This window comes from Lithobates pipiens, unplaced genomic scaffold (assembly GCF_037356315.1).
Source record: "Lithobates pipiens isolate NorthernLeopardFrog02 unplaced genomic scaffold, aLitPip1_a1.2 Scaffold_19, whole genome shotgun sequence".
In the NCBI taxonomy this organism is placed as follows: Eukaryota; Metazoa; Chordata; class Amphibia; order Anura; family Ranidae; genus Lithobates; species Lithobates pipiens.
The window spans coordinates 134,910,617-134,933,693 of NW_027507764.1; the positions used below are offsets into that span (position 1 = coordinate 134,910,617).

The 23,077-nt window shown below is 46.9% G+C and overlaps 1 protein-coding gene across 1 annotated transcript in view; it reads left to right on the forward strand.

Annotated features, from left to right (window-relative positions):
• STK31 (serine/threonine kinase 31) overlaps positions 1-23,077 on the forward strand; it is a 661,901-nt gene that overhangs the window by 445,153 nt on the left and 193,671 nt on the right. The window contains exon 12 of the mRNA XM_077491295.1: positions 2,099-2,278. Within this exon, the coding sequence (XP_077347421.1) occupies positions 2,099-2,278 (180 nt within the window). The remainder of the gene's footprint in view (positions 1-2,098; positions 2,279-23,077) is intronic.

Here is a 23,077-nt window from a genome sequence, read left to right on the forward strand (position 1 = left end):
GCCCTTAGGTAAGATCCTGGCATATTGGGACAAATGCCCAAGGTCGCTGAACAATCCGATTCGGCTGAGTCAGGAAACCAGAGGTTACATAGTGTGGGGGCTTCCTTCTCAGATTCTTTCTCCCCTTGTATTGAACTGGGTGACCACCACTGCCAGTCTGTCTGGGTCTGGGACAGAGCTCGGCTCAGGGTCATTGGACATTGGTGGAATCCGGGCTACCACGTAATGTCCCGGAACTTCAATTGATCAGACTAGGTCTGGATCAAGGACGGCTCAACTAAGGGGGCTCCCACTACAGATCCAATCTTACAAGGCAACAGTGGTGGCTTATGCCCCTCACCAGGGTGGGCCAAAAAGGCTGTTGGTGACCCTGACTGATGCCAGTATCCTTCTCCAGTGGTCAGATCTTCTAGTTACGGCCCTTTTCCGATGTACACATTCCAGGAGTGGAACACTGTCAGACGGATATCGCAGTTGGCTAGGGTTGGGCCACAGGGTGGGACCTTCTCTGGGCCACGTTTCGTCAGATTTGTCCTTGTTCCTTTTAGGTGTCTCCATTTCCCACCTCCATTTACAGAGGGATGAGCGGTGTTGGCCTGGGTGGTCGTCTTCATTGTCTCCTGGTCTCGCACTCCCTGGTACATGCCTTTTTTGTTCAAGCGATTTAACGTCTGTTTCCACCGGGGCGGTTTCTTCCACAGCTGTGGGATCTTAACTTGGTGTTTTCGATTCTCCAAAGGCCACTCTATCTTTCTCTCAAAATATTTTGGAGGTTCCACTGTTTACTCTGTCTCTGAAGGTGGCCTCTTGGTGGCTATCGCCTCTACTCGCAGGGTGTAGTGAATGGTGGCGTTATCTTTCATTCACCATACCCAGGTTAAAGGTGGTGCTTTACCCTTTTTTACATAGTTCCGTCCTTGGATTTCCATTTGAATAAGGACATTGGGTTGGCTTCTTGTGTCCCTCGTCTGGATGTGTTTTGGGGGATTCGGATGTATTTGCCAGCCACTGAGTCTGTTGCTATGGATGGATTGGACAGATGATGTCTCTGGGCTATCCTGTCTGGAATCGGTTTCCTCCTTTCCCGGTTATGGCGCATTCTTCTTGGACACTTAGTGCTTCTTGGGCCTTCTGTCATCAGACGGCCGTTGCACAGGTTGGCAAGGCGGCCACTGGATTTTTGGTGTACATTTTGACAAGTTCTACAAAGCGGATGTCTCTTTTGGCCGCAGATTTTTTTTTACAGACCGCTGTTTAGAGGATCTTTTCCCTTTTGAATGGGGTATCGTTCAGGTGGGGTTCCAGCTTGTCCTTCGTGAAGCTCCTTTTACCTGGTTGGCTCATGTATAGCCTCAAGATTTTTTGTTTTCCCACCCCTCATGTTGGCACTGCTTTGGGACGTCCCTATCATTAGGAATAAAGAAGGCGCTGTCTGTCGATGAACAACTGAGAAAATTGGATTTTTTTACTTACTGTAAAATCAGTTTCTCTGAGTTCATTGACAGACATAGAACCCGCCCCTCTTATGGAGTTTTTTTGATACTTCTATTACTGCTTGCTACTAAACTGAATACCTAGAGCAGAGAGGATGTTATATATGGACTGAGGACGGCCCATGGGGGTGGCCTAGTATTTTTGTTTTGTTTTTTGTTCTGCCTAGTCCTACTCCTGCGGAGGCGATATAACCCTATCGTTAGGCATAAAGAAGGCTGTGTCTGTCAATGAACTCAGAGAAACATGTTTTACGGTAAGTAAAAAAATCCTATTTTTTCATGTTGGAGGTTTACAGCCACTTTAAATTATCACAGATTTCCCCTTGTGCCCAAAGGGGGCAATTCATTATTTTATGAAACTGAGGGTGAGGAAGGGACTTTTGTCCTTTAAGACTCTTGGATATAACCTTGCCAGCAAATCTAACTGTAGGTTTTATTTCCTTTTTACAAAACCCATAGATTAAAAAATAATTCCTGATCAGCTTTTTGTCAGTACACTACATCAGAGGATTTTACATATTGTGTGATGGTTAGAAATTGAAGAGAGGAACGTGTCTTTAATAATTCAATTTGTAATCATGTTTTTTGTTTGTTTTTTCTTTAAGATACTAAAGCATTCCCTCAAAACCATATATGGAACCTCTGTTGATTGTGAGGATTCAGATTCTGTGTTTCAAGAATTTTATGACTGGAAGCAAGCAAGACTGATGACCTTTAACACTTTGAGGAATGACACAAATAGTTCTCTTGGTGTTATCAGCACATGGTTCTCTGATGTACAAAAGGTATAACTGTGGCTGATTTGGTAATCTCATTAAAACATGGGTTCCTGGAATTTTACTGATTTTACCACTGATTTTATTTTTGCTGTGTAAGACATGGCAGCCAGTAGAAAACGGACTGCATAGATCAGACAAACCAGTTTTATGGTAATTTCCTTAGTATAATGGCTTTTAAGGGTAAGACTTAACTCTCGGGATGACTACTAGTGACCAGGGAAAATATGTTTTAACTCTGTTCTTTTGGGACCAGAATACAACTTTATGCAAATTTGTATGCACAATTCCAAAAATGGACTGGACAAACTGATTGGCACCCTCAATTTAATATTTGGTAGCACACCACTTGGATAAAAAAAACTTAAATCTTTTCACTTCCTGTAACCATCAATGAGTTTCTTACTCATTGCTGGCCAGTTCAGTATTCTTCAGTGCTTTGTCTTAAACCATTTCTGGGTGCTTTTTGTGGTGTGCTTTGGGTCATTGCCCTGCTGTAAGACCCATGGCCTCTGACGGACACTCAACTTTTTGACACCGGGTCTTACATTGCACCCCAGAATTCTTTAGTAGCCCAGATTTCATAATGGCGTGCACACGGTTAAGACATCCAGTGCCTGAAGCAGCAAAGCAACCCTGAACCTCTACCATGTTTGACTCTAGGGACTGTATTATTTTCTTTAAAAGAGAAGCACAGGGTTTTCCGAGTCTCAGTGATGTAATATATATATATGCCAAATTTCAAGAAGATTGGATAATATTTAGGGGTTTCACACATTGATCACTTTTATCAAGTAATGTCTGTGGGCTTCACTTGATAAGAAGTCATATACAACAATGCTGGATGAAGAAAGTCCAAGGCTTTCTAGAACGAGTGAAAATGGTTAACTACATCCAAAATATCCTAAAAGACAGAAGTCATCCAAGAGAAGACTACAAAGGGTTATTACAACTCCTGTACCTAGGAGGTTGGTCTAAAAACGTCTTCAGTTTCAGGGGCACTGCATCATGCAAGGTGGATGTCAAAGGCAATATATGCACTTAAAATTGTCCTCTTCACTAAACAGTTGAATATTCCTCAACGAAAATTGGAAGGAATGAAACGGGTTGCACATTTTGTCAGCCTCATATATGTTTGCTTTTTGCATGAGGCAACTGTAAGTCGATGGGCTCCAAGGAATGATTTGGATATGCTACAGCTTTTGGGCCCTGCTACAGCTTTTGGGCCCTAGCAGATGTAAAAAATGTGTGCTCACAGTTGCTAAGAGACACCTTTGGTATCTGTTGGAAACAAACGTAGGATTGGCTTTTTTGGACGAATGTATTACTCAGGCTGTTAAGAAAAATATGACTACAAATTTAGAAACTAAACCTGCAAAGAAAAAGGAAATTAAACAATTACAGGGTAAAAACATGGTTTTTGAAGGAAATGACATGAGCCATTTTGTTACTAATAAAACAAAGACGTTATTTGAATTGTTTGGGATCCACGCTGTGACAGAATTCAAGGGATTGCATTGTTCAACGTTGATTAATATATCACATGTTGTGCCTATCATATTGCCTATTAAAGTGGTTGTAAACCCTTACAGACCACTTTAACCTACATGTAAGCCTAGATTAAGGCTTACCTGTAGGTGCAAGAAATATCTCCTTAACCTACACGGTTAAGGAAATATTTTCCAAAAAAGGGCAACAATGTCTACGGTGCATGCGCGCCGTAGACAACGGCACTGGCGCACTCAGCGTGCCATTAGTGAAGGTGACCATGCCGTCACTGACTGCTCCTGCACGCATGCGCCGGATTGATATCATCGCTGCTCTGACCAGTCACATCACTGAGCAGTGATACCTTGCAATCACTCCGGGAGATATGGCGACGGAGGAGGTGAACAAAGGGTTACTGCGGGGGCTTTGATCTCAGGCAAGTAATTCATAATGAGCAAGTATGCTATGCATACCAACTTATTATGCCTTTGTCCTGCAGAGTGTGGGTTTTCTCTTATATTCACCGACTGACACAGCTCCTCCCTTAGCCATTGGGTTGTTATGCCCACCACTAGGAGAATACTAGGCATTTCTTATGTAGCACTCAGAACTCTTCAGTTCCGCCCAGGGGGCAGTTCCTTGGGCAACAACCCTCCAGCCTGCCATGCAGTCATCAGTTTTATTTTGCCTAGTAAAGGAGAAGGACCTAGGAACCCTGCTTGCCCATCGGTCCGTGCTTTTTTTCTGCAGAAGTGTGACTTTTTGCGCAAGATGATTAATCCTGTGATCAATCATCAAACAGCCGGCTGGGTGACAGGCTGGATACCCTTATCCTTGTAGTCTCCCTAGTCCGGCCATCGAGCGTGTGCAGGCTGAAGCTACGCGCTAGGCAGGCCACGACGAAACCTCAGCTCCAGAGGTGGTCGTGAGCTTTTATGCTCCCGGGACACACATATGACTGGGCTACTGATGTCTGCATCAGTGTGCCCGGTCGACAGCCACCCTGTACGGATCAGTGAGTGGGTCTGTGAAGGAATATCTCCCAGCTCTGCAGGACTGGTAAGTACAGCTCTCCCTGCCTCTGTGGGGCTGAGCAGCTGGGCATTCCCTGGGAGATCGATTCGGGGGTCCCTCACCTCCCTCTCTTCCTGTCCCTTTCTCCCTCCCAGGGGGATGCTGCTGAGCGATGTGTGCGTCTGTGCAGTGGCTCTCCGGGGGGGCTCTCATCTGGGGGGGTGGCGCTGGCTGGCTGAGTCCTGTTTTTCATGTCCCTGGAGGTGTCTGTGAGGCCATGCTGGTGTCTTGTGCTGCACTGTACTCAACGCCATTGTTTCTCCCTGTCCCTCATGGATCTTGCATTCAGCGGCCATCTTAGATGTGGGCAAGGGAAAGCATGCTCTACTGGGCTTCAGTGGCCATTCTGCTTGTGATTGTCCCTATACATGACACCGGCAGCCATTTTCTTGAAGCCTGTATGCGTTTTTCAGTCTGCTCTGACGGCCATTTTCCCTGTTTTATGTTGTTGTGCTGGGGCTGGGCGGCCATTTTCTTGAAGCCTGAGCACACTTCAGAGCGTTTTTAGCACAATTTGCAGCTGCTTCCACCGACAGCACTGTTTCCTCTGCACCTGGGATCCAACAGAGACTACAGGCACTACGTGCTGAGTAGCGCAGAACACCTCAGGGTGGTGAGTCCTGCGGGAAAGAGCCCCTCAGCAGCAGTAAGTCCCCTTCGGGTGATAGACAGGGTAGGGTCAGTATGGCTTCAGAAACTGGTGTTTCTCCTATCATCTTCCAGGACAGCCTCTGAGATATAGGGCTCCTCCCTCCGGGACAGGAAACACGTCAACCCAATCAGATAAAAAAGGGTGGTCCTCCAGGCCCTCCTCAGTTTTTGTGTTAACTGCTGGATGGAAAGGAGCACGTCAGAACTAGTAGGGGAGCTCCTTTTTCTCAGGTGGGTGTCCTGAGGGAGCACCTGGTGGACCTTGCCCATAGCACCCCTCGGTCCGATTGGAGGGAGGAGGGGGTAGCTATCAGTCCCCACTGCCATGAAACGTTCGGAGAGAACGGGCCCCCGATGTGCGGCAATCTCCCCACTATCGTGCTAACCGCTCGTACCTGGCCGGTTGGATGGCGGTCGAGAGACGTTCGGATCTACTGGCTGGCGTTCGGGTACTACATGGAGCGGTGTGGTCGTAAGGAACAAACGGTGTGAGTGGGCAGAGTTTTTGCGTTCCAGCGTTCGGAAGTGCGAGAGACGCACTTCCGCCGGAATCGCGTCATCAGGGGGTGCCGCGGGACCTGTTCCATTCCTCTGGGCGCGGCGGTGTGTCTACAGGGCCGTCAGGAGCGGTGTAAAGGCTCAGGGAGACTGAGTGAACACAGGAACCATGGAGGGCACAGTGTTGCAGGTGGACTCCCATTTGGCAGGCTCCAGCACCTCCCAGGTAAGCTTGGGCAAACCAGGACTTGCACTGGGGGGTTGAGGGGTCACTTTGACCATAGTACCCTCCCGGGTGGGGAACCTGCTGTGGAGGGGGGCTCTTCCTAGGCAGACCCTAGAAGCACAGTGGTGTGGGTCAGGGGTGGTATTCCAATGGGACCCTCTTTTTCTTCTTTTAGGTCAAACAGGACAGAGCCCAGATACCTTTGCCCAGAATTAAATGTGCCGTGTGTGGGGCACCGGTTAGCAGAAGCCGCTTTGCCTGGACTGTGTCAGTAGCCTTGTGAAGGAGTACTCGGTGGCAGCTTGTCACAAAGTCTTGACATCCATAAACAATGAGATTGCATCCACTTTCCAGTCATTTAAGAGTATGATGGATAGGTTGCAGGGTCCTTCTGTCTCCCTGCCCTGGGCCGTGAGCATGCCTTCCTTGTCTGAGCCAAGTCAGGAGGAAGAGGTGGATAAGGAGAGGGTACCAAGGTCGCAACTTCCTCTCGAACAGAGTCTACTTCTGAGTCAGAGGGGGAGGAAGAGTCCTCTAGGTCGTCCAGATACAAGTTATCTTTGGACGACGTGGGTGACCTTCTTAAAGCGATATGACACGCTGGAAATCAGGGAAGAACAGGTCCAACTTTCAAAGCACGACTTGATGTATCAGGGGTCAAGTGCACAGAAAGACGGGGTATTTCCCGTTCATAAATTGCTGATTGAGGCGATTCTGCTGGAGTGGGAGCATCCGGATAAGAGGCCGTTTTTTTTCAGGCAGCCTTAAACGGAGGTTCCCTTTTGAGACAGATGCGGTGCATCTCTGGAACAAGGTCCCCAAGCTTGATGCCCCCTTGGCAAAAGTCTCTAAAAAGACGGATTTGGCCTTAGATGATATGGGTTCACTCAGGGACCCCATGGACATGAGGGGAGACGTGCTGCTTAAGAGTGCTTGGGATACCTCTTCGATTGGGCTTAAGCCGGCCCTAGCAGCCACCTGTGTAGCCAGGAATTTAGAGTGTTGGCTTACACAGTTGCAGTCTCATATTTCAACGGGCACTTCCAGGCAACAACTGTTGAAGTCCTTCCCGTTACTGTTCAAGGCAGTGGGTTTTTTGGCCGACGCCTCCGCTGAGTCAAATTAGCCGCTAGGTCTGCTGCGTTAGTGAATGCAGCCAGAAGGGCGGTATGGCTTAAGACCTGGACGGGGGAAGCAGCTTTGAAATTAAGGCTGTGCAGATTACCTTTTTTCAGGGGTCCACTTGTTCGGGCCTGGCCTGCAAGAGGCGTTAGAGCGCACGCAGGATAAGAAGAAAGCTTTCCCAGAGAAGAAAAGGAAGGCTGAAGGAAGGCATTTTTTTGCGAGGCTCTAGACAGCAGAACCTGCAGGAAAGGGAGGTTCGCTCCAAAAAACATTGGTCGTGTCACAAGGGGAGGGGCAGAGATGGCATCTTATTCAATCCTCCTCAACCCTCCTCTAAAACCCAGTGACTCCTGTGTTCCGGTGGGGAGAAGGCTGGGGAAGTTCCTCCCACAATGGATCGCTTCAACCGAAAGTCCGTTCATACGAGATGTAATAAGGAACGGCTACAGGTTGAAGTTTGGTTCAGTTCCCCTCCCGAATTTTCAGGTAACCAGGCTACCAAGGGACCAAGAGAAGGCGAAGGCTCTGGGTCTTTTGGGAGACCTGGTAGACCAAGAGGTACTGGTACAGGTACCCCTGGAGGAACGAAGCTTGGGGGTTTACTCCCACGTCTTCGTGGTAACGAAGCCTTCAGGAAAATTCAGGTTGATCCTGAATCTCCGCCCCTTGAACAGGTTCATAAAATACAAACGGTTCCGGATGGAGTCAATCTTTTCTTTAAAAAAGTTTGTTTCGGGGTTGTTACATGGCCACGGTGGACCTCAGGGATGCATATTTACACATCCCAATTCATCCGGAGTCCCAGAGGTTTCTCAGGTTAGAAGTCCAGATGAGCACAGGAGTGGTTCACCTCCAGTTCCGAGCTCTTCCCTTCGGGCTCTCTGCCTCACCAAGGATCTTTACGAACGTACTGGCAGAGGCGCTGGCTCCGTTAAGGCTCAGGGCTATAACAGTGATTCCATATCTGGACGATCTACTGTTTATAGCCCAGTCGGCCCAACAGCAGGAGAAAGACGTGCAGGAGGCATAGGTTTTCCTGCGTTCACTGGGTGGCTGATCAACCAGGAAAAATCCCAGTTGACCCCCTCACAGGAGGTCATGTATCTAGGGTACAAGATCTCTTCGGTGGAGATGAGGGTGTTTCTTCCGGCGGAGAAGATCAGGAAGTTAGAGCAGGCAGTAGCCCAGCTTTAATCAGGTCGGGAAGCCCAGATCAGGGAGGTTATGAGAGTCCTGGGGCTGATGACTACATGTTTTCCAGCCGTGGCCTGGTCAAGGCATCATCAGCGCCCGTTGCAGAGCTTTATGCTCAGTTATTGGGACGGCAAAGAGCAGAGCCTGCATCAGGTTATGCCCCTATCCTCCACCGTCAGGAGGTCTCTGTGGTGGTGGCGGGCCCAGGTCAACCTGCACAAGGGTCTTCCCTGGTCCCGACAGGCCGCGGTGGTGGTCACGACCGATGCCAGTACGTTTGGTTGGGGTGCCCACCTAGAGGGCGTCTTAGCTCAGGGGACCTGGTGGAAAGTAGAGGCAGGTCGTTCCTCAAACCAGAAGGAGCTTCTGGCGATTTTGAAAGTGATAAAAGCCTTCCAGCTCTAGATACAGGGCCGGGATCTGCAGGTTCAGTCAGAAAATGTGGCAGCAGTAGGTTGTCTGAACAAGCAGGGGGGAACCAGAAGCCCGGCGCTGCAGGCTATTGCAGACAGAATTTTCTGTTTGTCTGAGAGGAACTTGTCCTTGATATCAGCGATTCATCTGAAGGGCGCTCAGAATTCGCTGGCCGATTTTCTCAGTCGGCAGAAGGTAGGCCAGGACGAGTGGTCTCTCAACAGGGAGGTGTTCGAAGAGATTGTGTCATGCTGGGGACGGCCAGAAATAGACCTATTTGCAGCAGAAGGAAACAGGAAGGTGACAGTTTTTTTCCATTCACCCGCAGAATCAGGCCAATCCATGGCAATTCGGTCTGTTATGCCTTCCCTCCGGTAAGGATGGTTGCGGAGGTTCTTCTTAGTGGCTCCTTTTTGGCCAAGGAGACCCTGGTTTGCCAGTCTGGAGAGGTTGGCCGTTCACCCTCCACTGTTACTTCCGGTCAGGGAGGATTTGGTTTCCCAGGGGCCCATTCTACATCCTCAGAGAGACTCAAGCTTGCGGCCTGGTATCTGAGGAACAGCTCTTAAGATCGCAGGGTTTTTCAGAGAGAGTGGTCAAAACCTTGTTGGAATGCTGTAAGCCGGTAACTAGAGCGATTTACCCCAAGATAGGGAAAAGGTTTAACTCCTGGTTTGCGAGAAAAGGGAGTTAGACATCCCGGTATCCCGGCAGTCTTAGATTTTCTTCAGGCGGGCATAGAGCTGGGCCTTTCTATCAGCGCCCTAAAGTTACAGGTGATGGCCTTAAGTGTTTTCCTTCAGTCCTCTCTCCAGCAGAATCCTTTTGTCAGGAACTTATTCAAAGCTCTGGCTAGATCCAGGCCTGTGAAGATGAAGACCTGTCCTACCTGGGATTTATCCTTGGTCCTTAGTTAGGTCTTTGACCCGAGATCCCTTCGAACCCTTAGAGATTGCATCCTTTAAATGGATAGTACTGAAGACAGTCTTTTTGATAGCGATCACCTCAGCCAGAGGGGTGAGTGATCTGCAAGAGCTCTCGATCAAGGAGCCCTTTTTGTTAATTTTAGAAGACAGGGAAGCGCTTAAGATTGACCTTAATTTTCTCCCTAAGGTTGTGTCTACTTTTCATAGGACACAGGACATTTTGCCAACATTTTTTTCAACCTCAGACAGGGATGAGGTGGGATCTTTGAGTTAGATGTTAGAAGAAGCCTTTTAGTTTTTTTGGAAGCCACTAGGGACTTCAGGAAGTCATATTCACTTTTTGTTAATTCTTCGGGCGCCCGCAAGGGCTGCAAGGCGTCCAAATCGTCTATCGCCAGGTGGATAAGAATGGCGATAGTGAAAGCCTATGAATTGGAGGGGAAGCGGGCTCCCTTAGTTAAGGCACACTCTACCAGGGCAGTTTCTGTTTCATGGGCAGAGAGGGCTGGAGCCTCTCCGGAGGCGATCTGCAAGGCAGCAACTTGGTCCAGCTGTTCTACTTTTGCAAGACATTACCGTCTGGATTTATTGTCTGATAAGGAACAGACTTTTGGACGCAAGGTCCTCCAGGCAGTGGTCCCGCCCTGACAAGGTGAGTTCCTTGCTTATCTTAAAGGCTGTCCTGGAAGACGATAAGAAAAAAACGGAGGTTAGACTTTCCTGCAACTCTTTTTCTAGGAGTCTTCCAGGACAGCCTGGTTTCTGACCCAGGGTTGTTTAGATTGACTAGTGGTGTGGACGTGTACTAACGTGGTTGTTAGTGTGTTATGTCTTTCAGAGCCTTCCGGCTGTTCTTGGAGTAAAACTGAGGAGGGCCTGGAGGACCACTCTTTTTATCTGATTGGGTTGACGTGTTTCCTATCCCGGAGGGAGGAGCCCTATATCTCAAAGGCTGTCCTGGAAGACTTCTAGAAAAAGACTTACCAGTATGTCCAACTCCGGTTTTCTTCCCCCGAAATCCAGGCACTTGCAACCAGGTCACCTGCAGACTGTGCAGTGACCCTGGACACCCTGACGGCGGTCCTAAATTTGTTCCTTGCCAAGATGGAGGCGGCGCATGGGCAAAAGGGTGCAAAAAAGCTGCCCCTGCCCCCCGTCCTCTGGGGAGAGCACTGACGCAGATTTGGGCCCTGCTGAGGCTGGTGACCCCTGCTGTCTTGTCCGTTCGTACAGTGATGATGCGTCTGGGTCCGTGCGTGACAAAGCGCTTGTTGGAGCACTTATCACAGCTGTGCGTGATACCCTGAAGATTCAGGAGCCAGACGATCCTTCCGCTGATGTAGCGGTCCCTTTTGAGTCCCGCAAGCCAGCACATTCACCTAAAGTGTTCCCATATCTGACTTATTTTGACAACTTCATTTACAGGGAATGGGGTCGCCCGCAACAGACCTTTTTGGTCCCCAATGCCATGGCGGTGCGTTATCCCTTTTGAGGAGAGCCTTCTCAAGAAGTGCTCCTCCGGTCGTGGACCCCCCAGTATCCAGGTTAAATAAAATAACTACGAACCCAGTAGAGGGGACTCCTGCATTTAAGGATCCCACGGACAGGAAGGCTGAGGCAGTGGCACGTTTCTTGTTTACGGTTGTGGGGTCAGCCATGCAACCAGTATTGGCATCCGCACTTGTGTCGCAGACACTGAGTGGGCAAAACTGTTGCATCACGAATTGGGAGAGCAGCAGGCTTCTCCTGTCTGCATGGAATTAGCGGACCGACTAGTGCAAGGCCTTAAGTACATTTGTGATGCAGACCTGGATACTCTCCCTATTATCCAGGGCTTCAGTGTCAGCAGTGGAGCTGAGGCACCTGATTTGGTTAAAATGCTGGTCTGCTGACCAGGCATCTAAAAATCCCTGACTGATCTTCCTTTCCTTGGCGAACGGATTTCGGAGCCTCGTTGGATGACATTATAAAAAATGCCACCGGTGGTAAGAGTACCCTACTCCCACAGGCTAGGAAGGCTAAGGAGTCACGCTGTATGCAAGGGCCCTCTTTTTCCGCTCACAAACGGCTTTTTCGTCCGCCCAGAGCTTCAGCTAAACGTCCCCAGCCCGACAGGATGAATACGGAGGGACAGAAACGCCCCTGAAACTGCAAGCCTGCGAACAAAAGTGCTACCGCATGAACGTTTGCCCCACCCATGTCTCGGGTTGGTGGTCGCCTTCGGGAGTTTGCAGCCCGGTGGTCCTCTCGACTATCCAACCAATGAGTCTGCGATCTGATTTCCTCAGCTACAAGATAGTTTCTCTCTTGGCCGCCCAACAGATTCTTCCCCTCCAGCATACCTGTATCCCCGGCTTGCCGGGAGGCCCTCTTGGGGGGCAGTAAGGGACCAGCTTAGTCGCGGGGTGGTTGTACCGGTTCCGGAATCGGAACGCTTCCAGGGATTCTACTCCAATCTGTTTGTAGGTCCCAAGAAGGAAGGGGTACGTCCAATCTTGGACCTAAAAGCCCTCAGTTACTTTGTGAAATTGCAGAGATTCAGAATGGAATCAGTTCGCTCAGTAGTCACTGCACTCCAAGGGGGACTCCCTGACGTCCTTGGACATCCAGGATGCGTACCTGCACATACCCATATATACCCATCAAAAGTTTCTGTGATTTGCAGTCGGGGAAGCTCACTACCAGTTTGTGGCTCTTCCTTTTGGTCTGGCATCGGCCCCCTCGAGTCTTTATCAAGATATTGGCTCCAGTATTGGCGTTGCTGCGGCAACATGGGATCGTGATCGTGGGATACCTAGATGATCTCCTCCTGAGGGCATCTTCCCCCTCAGAATTAGAGGAGGATGTGGTCGATCACTATACAGACCCTGCAAGAATTTGGGTGGCTGTTGAACTTAATAAAGTTGGTGATTGTACCGACCCAGCTTCTGGAGTACCTGGGCTTGCTTCTGGACTCCAGGGAAGCGAGAGTGTTTCTCCCTTCAGACAAACTGCAGACTCTCAGATCCGCAGTAGAACTGCTAATGAACCGCAAGTGGTCGTCGCACCAGCTGATCTACGCTTTTCCTCCTCTGAAACTATTACCACGCAGAGTGGAAGTCGAGGGGACCCCAGTGATTCTGGTCACCCCAGATTGGCCTCAGCGACCTTGGTACGCAGATCTATTATGCCTGGTGGCAGATGCCCCGTTGTGACTGCCGTTGCGAGAGACCCTTCTGTTTCAGGGTCCGATTCTCCATCTTGCTTTACCACATCTCCATGTGCAAGCAGCAAGGATGGCATCCGCTCTCCTTTTCTATATCCAGGATCCTGCTGTTTCTTCAGCAAGGCGTAGACCAGAAACTGGCGTTAAGCACCATTAAGGGGCAAATATCAGCTTTGGCTGTCTTTTTTCAGTGACCCCTGGCGTCTCACTCATTAATGAGTACCTTTATTCGGGGGGTGCGGCATGCAGTCCCATCGGTGTGTCCAGTTACCCCCGTGGGATCTGAACCTGGTGTTATCGGCACTTCAAAAACCGCCATTTGAAAATATCAGGGAGAGCCCTGTGTTGACTCTTTCCCAGAAAGTGGTCTTTCTAATGGCCCTCACATCGGCCAGGAGGGTTTCGGAACTGGAGGCCTTGTCCTGCAAGTTTCATTTTCTGGTTATTATAGGATAAGGAGGGGTTGCGTCCGCAACAGTATTTTCGAAAGTGGTCTCGGCTTTTCATATCAATGAGGACATTGTGTTACCATCCCTGTGTCCTAAGCCAAAACACCCTAAGGAAGTGGCCCTTCATGCTTTGTACGTGGTTCGGGCTCTAAAGGTGTATTTGTTTGCCACTGCTCCTTTAAGTCCCCTTTCACATTGGGGCGGTGTGGGCGTTGGCCCTCCGGCTTTTTCACTGGAGTGAAAGGGACCAGTTTTTCAGGTGCTATTTCTAGTGCTGTAGCGCCTAAAAACCGCCCCAGTGTGAAAGGGGCCTTAGTAATTCAGACTCACTGTTTGTTTCGGTGGATGGTCCAAAGAAATGGGGGTCTCGTCGTCCACCATTTCCAGGTGGATCAGACAGAATGTAGTGCAAGCCTACGGCTTGAAGGGACAGGTGCCCCCCTTTCCGGTCACGGCCTAATCTACAAGGGCAATCGGAATGTCTTGGGCCTTCCGACGCGAATCGGCTGTCGCTCAGGTGTGTAAAGCGGCGACCTGATCGTCTGTCCACACGTTTACCAAGTTCTACAAGGTAGACGTCAGTGCATCGACTGATGCCTGTTGTGGCCGCAAAGTTTTGCAGGCAGCCGTATAGTTGCAATTGAATACGCAATATATTTATTCCTGGTTTTTCGATAAAAACGCAGTACCGTTAAGTTAATGCGCTGTTGAATTACATTCCGCAGTTTTTGTTTGCGGTTGTGGGTAGTCACACCTGGTAAGGGTACCCTAGTTTTGTGGTGGATTTCTCCACGCAGTGTTGTTTTTTTTGTGGGTAAAGTTTCACTAGTTCCCACTTGCCATGGTGGATGAAGTTTTTATGCTGTTTTCCCACCCCTCGTTTGGCACTGCTTGGGAACTTCCCAATGGCTAAGAGAGGAGCTGTGTCGGTCGGTGAATATATGAGAAAGTAGGATTTTTTGTATTCACCGTAGAATTCTTTTCTCTGTAATTCACTGACCGACACAGCACCCGCCCCTCCTTTTTTCTCTTTGTTATACTTCTTGTTGACTTACTGATAACAGCATGGCAGGCTGGAGGGATGTTGCCCAAGGGACCGCCCCCTGGGAACCGAAGAGTTCTGAGTGTTACATAACAAGTAATGCCTTGTATTCTCCTAGTGGTGGGCATAACAACCCAATGGCTAAGAGAGGAGCTGTGTCGGTCAGTGAATTACAGAGAAAAGGATTTTACGGTGAGTACAAAATTATATATTTGTACCGGTACGTGCTTGTCTTCCAGCGGGTGGGGGGTCCGATCGGACCCCCTCCCTCTGGCTGCGGCGATCTGTTTCGCTTCAGGAGCGATCCGGGATGAGGGGATAGCCGTTGGTTTCTGGCCATCACCTCTCGATCGCTCCTGGTGAATTAGAAGCTTCCCCCGCCTGTGTAGTGTAAACACAGGCAGGGAGGATGTGATGTCATTCTGCTCGGGGCGGTCTTTTTGACTGGACTGTGAGGAGAACACATATTAAGTGCACCAATTACTACACTGACACGTAGGTACGCATGGGCACGCAAATCACCCCCCCCCCCCCCAGTATCACTGATTGCAGTGATCATTTATTTACTGATCACTGCATTTAGTGTCAGTTGTGACAGTAAAAAGTGTCAGGGCAGTTAGTGTTAGGTCTAGGGTAGCTCCCTTCCCCCCCCAATAAAGGTTTAACCCCCTGATTGCCCCTAGAGTTAACCCTTTCACCCCCTTTTGCCAGTGTCACTAAGCAATCGTTTTTTCTGATCGCTGTATTAGTGCCACTGGTGCCGCTAGGTAGCTAGTTATTTTGTTAGGTTCACCGCCAGGTTTTTATAGCATTAGGTACCCCCATATACTAGCCAATACAGGTATTAACCCTAGAGTTAACCCTTTCACCAGCGATCACCGTATAAGTGTCACTGGTGATGCTGGATAGCCAGTTAGTTATTTAGGTTCCCCGCCAGGTTTTTATATAGCGTCCGGGACCCCCATATACTACCTAATAAAGGTTTTAACCCCCTGATTGCCCCCAGGTTAGTGTCACTGGTGCGGCTAGGTAGCTAGTTAATTTTTATGTTCACCGCCAGGATTTTATAGCGTTGAGTACCCCCATATACTACCTAATAATAAAGATTTTAACCCCCTGATTGCCCCTAGAGTTAACCCTTTCACCAGCAATCACCATATAAGTGTCACTGGTGACGCTGGTTAGCCAGTTATTTAGGTTCCCCGACAGGTTTTTATATAGTGTCAGGGACCCCCATATACTACCTAATGAAGATTTTAACCCCCTGATTGCCCCTAGTTAACCCTTTCACCAGTGATCACCGTATAAGTGTTACGGGTGACTCTAGTTTAGTTTGCTTTTTATAGCATCAGGGCACCCACCATTTATTACCCAAATAAAGGTTTAACCCCCTAATCACCCGGCGGGTGATATCAATTAGGTTTTAGGGTCAGGGTCTGCGTCTCCCCAGGCAGCGCTAGGTTAGTGCCAGTACCGCTAACATCCACGTGCAAAGCATACACCTCCCGTAGTGGTATAGTATCTGAACAGATCAATATCTGATCTGATCAGATCTATACTAGCGTCCCCAGCAGTTTAGGGTTCCAAAAAAAACACATGGTTAGCGGGATCAGCCCAGATACCTGCTAGCACCTGCGTTTTGCCCCTCCGCCCAGCCCACCCAAGTGCAGGATCGATCAATCACTGTCACTTACAAAACACATAACTGCAGCGTTCGCAGAGTCAGGCCTGATCCCTGCGATCGCTAACAGTTTTTTTTGGTAGCGTTTTATATTTAAATCCTGAAGGCAGTGCTTGGTTTTCGGGGTCCCGTACGTGGCTAGGCTCCCAAAAAGTCCCCCACATGTGGTATCCCTGTACTCAGGAGAAGCAGCAGAATTTATTTTGGGGTGTAATTTCACTTATGCCCATAGCATGTGTGAGCAATATATAATTTAGTGACAACTTTGTGAAAAAAAAAAAATGTAATATTCCTGCAACTTGTGGCAAAATATAAAATATTTCATGGACTCAACATGCCTCTGAGTAAATAGCTTGGGGTGTCTACTTTCCAAAATGGGGTCATTTGGGGGGGGGGGGGGTTGTGCTATTTTGGCATTTTATGGCCTTCAAAACTGATCGGTAGTGAGGAGTGAAATCAAAAATTTGCACCCTTAGAAATCCTGAAGGCATATGTGGTATCCCCGTACTTAGGAGAAGCAGCAGAAAATATTTTGGGGTGCAATTCCACATATAACTATGGCATGTGTGAGCAATATATCATTTAGTGACAACTTTTTGTAAACTTTTTTTTTTGTCATTATTCAATCACTTGGGACAAAAAAAATATTCAATGGGCTCAACATGCCACTCAGCAATTTCCTTGGGGTGTCTACTTTCCAAAATGGGGTCATTTCGGGGGGGGGGGGGTTGTACTGCCCTGCCATTTTAGCACCTCAAGAAATGAGATAGGCAGTCATAAATTAAAAGCTGTGTAAATTCCAGAAAATTTACTCTAGTTTGTAGACACTATAACTTTTGCGCAAACCAGTATACGCTTATTGACCTTTTTCTTTACTAAAGACGTGGCTGAATACATTTTGGCCTAAATGTATGACTAAAATTTAGTTTTATTTGATTTTTCTTATAACAAAATGTAGAAAATATCTTTTATTTTTTTTTAAATCAGTGTTTTTCCTTTTATATCGTAAAAAATAAATATCACAGAGGCAATCGAATGCCATAAAAAGAAAGCTCGAGGGGGCGTGGTTTGCCGTGACTGGAAATGGCTGCCTAATCTCCCTGCTCTGTCAGACTATAGCCTAAACGAAGCTATCGACGGGGATTTTGTTTCTTAACTTCGGTACGCCGAGTATGGGGACTGCCTCCAGAACAAATTCTACCTCACGATCGAGATCTCCAAAAGGAAATAGAAGCCAAAATCCGCCCGGTATCCCAGAGCTATTCCGGACACATAGGGCTAATATGGCGGCGTCTTCTTCAGCCTCCTCACAGGCGCGAGACGAGATCGTACTGACTCCGGCCGTGACACACCGCTCTGATACTCCGGCGGGTCCCGCTCCTTCCTCTCAACACCCGACCTTACAGGACCTTCGTGCGGTGGCGTCCGACATAAAGGATACCTTTACCCCAGTGATTGCTGATCTGCGCCAGGAACTGCATGACATGGCGGGCAGAGTACAAGAAGTTGAGAAGAAGACGGCATATCAGCAATCCGCACTTAGGAAAGTCTCTGCGGCTGTGGATACACACTCGCTTCAATTGAGAGAAATACAGAGACATGTCGAAGACCTCGACAACCGCGGCAGGAGACATAATCTGCGGGTGAGGGGTCTGCCAGAGAGTGTGGACAATACTCAACTTCTTTCTACGGTATCCTCACTATTCAGACAATTGCTTGATTCACAGGACACAACTCATATTGAAATGCAACGGATCCACAGAGCTCTTAGACCAAAAGGGAATCTGATCCCCCTAGAGATGTTATTTGCTATATTAACGACTATAAATTAAAGGAAGATATCTTGAAGCAGGCACGGACCAAAGGCTCCCTGGAATTTGATGGCCACAGGATATCCTTCTATCAAGATTTGTCGGCTATTACCTTGCGGCATAGGAAAGATTTGCGCCCATTGCTGGAAGTGCTGCAGGCCAGAGGTATTCCATACCGATGGAAATACCCCTTTGCTCTTTCTGCTACTCACCGTGGCCATACAGCTACACTCAGAGTCCCGGAAGATCTGGTTTCTTTCTGCAAATCCCTGGATATACCTTATACAGCGGTGCCTGATTGGTATGCGGACATCAACATTCCGGGTAATACTTCTAAGCTGCCACCGGAGGATCCCATGGAAACTCAGCACACTCATTTCAGGAGACGGCGGTCTCCATCCACTACGAGATCAGGCCCGAATTCATCCCTGCACCATGATCCCTATAGTCCTACAGCTGCTCCACTTCCCAGAAGAGCTCGCAGAGATCGCTAGTTACTCTACTCACCTTCTATCCTGTGTTTGAGTTAACGACACATTGAAGACAGTTTTATTACCCCTTATTTCTTTTTATTTCTTCAATAGTTTTATTGTCTAGCTGGAGAGATCATAATTGCACATAGATATACATTTTTACTTAACGGTACACTTCAGTTATTCTAAGTCCCCTTCTGGGTGCAAATACCTGATTCATATATTTGTTTTGGCATAAATATCACTTTACTACACCATAAAACGAGGTTTATGGTTTACATCGCTGACTTCCTGCATTCTATTGATTGAATTCACAGGGCCGCGTGTACATCCCTATGAAGTCTCCCATATACAAAGCTATCACATGCATCATCCCACTGGAGCTCAGATAATAAGCTTATAGGGACAGGGACTACAATTCTTGGTGTGATATTTTTGCCTCTATCATAAGTACCCCCACACATGCAATTTGATGGTCTTTATTTTATTCTCGATAACTAGGAATGGAGACCTCTCCTTCTGGGGCCAAACGTTTTGGCCCACCTTAGCAAGATGGGGTTATCATCTTTTCTATGGTCTATACCATATGAGCATACTTAATAGGGTTTACAACTCCTTGTATCTACTCTGGAGACGCCCACATGATAGTAGGTCTACTTGCCTACTATGAAGCGTTCCACATCCCATACATTCCTTGCGGACATAGAGCATTGAATGTATACTTTGACACTGGGAACGGATCTTACATCGCTTCTTACTGGTGCTCATCGACTGATCCTCTTTTTATGATTAAATTACATAGACCTGATTCTTCAATCATATATGTTTCGGGGCTCTACTTCACTATTAGGGCCTCGAAACGGATCTCTACGATAGCTTACTGTTGCCATTAGTACATCACTTACATAAGAATCTGATTGTTCCCAATTACATGGCTATCTTTAGGACCTATGGACCACGGTTCTCCAAGATGTATAGAGACTTTTCTGGTATACCTCCTGTTTGCAATGCCTTAACTTAAATCTTACATATTCACATGATATTGTATTGTTTTTACAATTGCTGATACGAGTCTTTGTCGCTACCTCTCTGTTGTCTTTGGCGCTTTAACCACAATTTTTTCTTTCACATGTTTGCATTATTACTAAGAATTGTCTTCCTCATACAGAGGCTTTTAGTTTTACCTTATCAACTGTTTACTGTAAGGGGTGTACTTCCTCTAATATTTTTATTCTCTATTATTGAAAATCTGCTAGTTGTTCTTTGCTAAGATAGATCTTTACTTCTCTTACATATCCATATAGGACCATTCTATTCAACCTTAGCTACCCGAAATAGCTCCAAACACTCTAATATCCTTTGCCCCTTTAACCTTCCAGGTGCCTCCTTTCATTCCCCCTTGCAATGCCTTCCCCACTATACACCGTTTCTCTAGCCCCTAGGCACATAGTCAGACAATTGTTTCTTGTTTATCTCGTCTTTCTATTCATCCAAACCACCTCCCACAAAGTGGTACGATTTCTAAATTTACCTGCATAAGACATTCTCATATATTATACCACTGCCTTGTTGCGGCTTTATTTTTCCCCCTTCTTGATAGGCGAGCTGGTTCTCACCTATAGCCGGATATCCCTCTCTTTACCTGTCGTCCCTAACCCTCTTAGCTATCCTTTACCTCCCCATCCCCGGAATTATACTTTATCTAGAGTACCGGTAGTAAGATTGCATTCCTTACTTCACAACAAGTCTACTACTATAGTCGATTGGACGATAGCATATTGTATCTTTTAATTCCACATTCTTGCACCTTACATTAGGATCCCACACACACATTGCTCATGGCTCCCTCAATACATACTCCACCCTCTACACAACTCAGTTACCTCCTTGAATGTCAAGGGTTTGAATGTTCCTGAGAAACGATCGCAACTCCTCCTCACTATGCAACGCAATAAAATTGACATATTTTTTTTTACAAGAAACACACTTCCGTACTAATTCTATTCCGAAACTTTACAATTTTTATTACCCCACAGTTTTTCATTCAACAAATGATATAGCAAAAACGAAAGGTGTCTCCATTCTTATATCAAAACATACTCCCTTTCAAATCACGGGTGAGCTGTCTGATCACCAAGGACGATTCCTCTTCCTGATGGGCACGTATAGGAACAGGACAATCGCACTAGTCAATATCTATGCTCCTAATATTGGTCAAGTATTCTTCTTCCGTGACCTGATGAAACAATTAGCCAATTTCAAAGAAGGGACGTTAATCTTAGGAGGAGACTTCAACGCCCCACTAAACCCCATTCTGGACACCTCCACGGGTACTTCCTCTTTACCTTACACAGCACTTAAAGCAATCAAATTGGAATTACAATCCTTTTTACTCCATGACACCTGGCGTATGCTTCATCCTGATCATAAAGATTACACATATTTTTCTCCACCTCATTTGAAATATTCTAGAATTGATTACCTCTTCTTATCCCAACCAGATCTTCCAATACTTCAGAAAGCTACTATTGATCCAATGTTCATTTCAGACCACCATCCAATCTCAATAACCTTATCTTTCCCAGCTTCACTTCCTCGCTCACAAATGTGGAGACTAGATCCTTCCCTACTCACTGACAAAGCTATAGTATCAGAAATTGAGAAAAGTTTACAACAATTCTTTGCTGAAAATGATACATCCGATACTTCACCACAGATCACATGGGAAACGCATAAATGCGTAATTAGGGGGCTTTTTATTGCTGAGGCCTCTAAAAGACGGAAATTTAGATCTCAATACCAGAACGACTTATTACAAAAGATCAGTCGTCTGGAACAAGCACATAAACAAAAATTAGCCCAAGCTACCTTGCACTCCTTAACTTTATGTAGAAAGGAACTAATAATCCTGCTAGGCAAACAAATCAGACGTAAATTTATCCTTACCCAAAAAACATTCTATGAATATGGTAATAAAGCTGGTAAATTATTAGCTAGAGCTTTACAGACTAAGAAAGCTAAAACCACCATTCATTCCATCACCACCACGCAAGGCCAAAAACTTTCTTCCACCCCAGACATAGCTAAACAGTTCTTAGCATACTACTCGGAATTATACAATCTGAATTCTCCAAATTCCATAAAAACGGCTGCAGAACGGACACAACTGATCAAAACCTTCCTTACGCGCTATAGCCCTACTCCCATCTCTGAATCCATCTGCCAAGATCTAGTCAAACCCATAACCACAGAAGAAGCGAACTTTGCCTTAAACATGCTAAAAGCTGGTAAAAGCCCGGGGCCAGATGGTCTCACGGTCGGCTATTTTAAATCGTTCAAACAATACTTAACGCCTATCTTTACCAAAACTTTTGATGCCTATGCTACACCCATCTCACCCCCGAGAGACTTACTTACGGCCCACATAACGGTCATCCCGAAACCGGGTAAAGATCCCTCACTAATATCTAATTGGAGACCAATTTCCCTTTTATACGTTGACCTTAAGTGGTATGCTAAGATCTTGGCTAATAGACTCCTTCTCTTGCTTCCAGATCTGGTCCATCTTGATCAGGTGGGATTCATTCCTGGCAGAGAGGCAAGGGATAACACCCTTAAAGCCATAAATATCCACCATTGGCTTAATAGTTCCAACCAAAAGGGATTCTTCTTGTCGTTGGATGCGGAGAAGGCGTTCGATAGTGGCCTGGGATTATATGTCAGAGGTCTTGAGGGCTACGGGCCTTCCCGATCGGATGCTAAATTATATCCTTGCACTTTACTCTGGCCCTACCGCTAGAGTCCGAGTCAACGGCCACCTGTCGGACGCCTTCCCCATCTCCAATGGCACGCGACAGGGTTGTCCCCTGTCTCCACTTATTTTTGTACTTACCTTGGAACCGCTTCTTCGCTGCATACGGGAAAACCCAGATATCAAAGGAATTGATATACATGACCATACTTATAAATTAGCTGCCTTTGCTGATGATGTTCTTTTATTTCTGACAGAGCCCTTGACTACATTGCCGAACCTTTTGAAAACGCTTGAACATTTCAACTACTTGTCCCATCTCAAGATCAATTTTTTTAAATCAAAAGCCCTAAACATCACCTTATCCCAGTCACAATGCTCTCATTGTCAGCAAAATTTCCCCTTCAAATGGAACACTTCTACCCTTACTTATTTGGGCATCCAAATTCCTCTTTCTCTTAATAAACTTTACGATGTAAATTATTTACCCCTGTTACAAAATATTACTAAAGATCTAAAAAATTGGGCCTCCGGACTATTTTCATGGTTCGGAAGAGCGGCCATACTCAAAATGAATATCCTCCCGAGGGTCTTATATTTGTTACAAACAGTCCCCATTAAACTTCCTTCACCATTTTTCAATACATATCGAAAAATTTGTACTAAATTTATTTGGGGTACACTTCGCCCCAGATTGAGTTATACTAAACTTACATCCTTCAAGATGCTTGGAGGTATTGGGCTCCCAGATGTGGAATAATATTATCAGGCAAGTCATCTAACGAGGATTTTAGATTGGA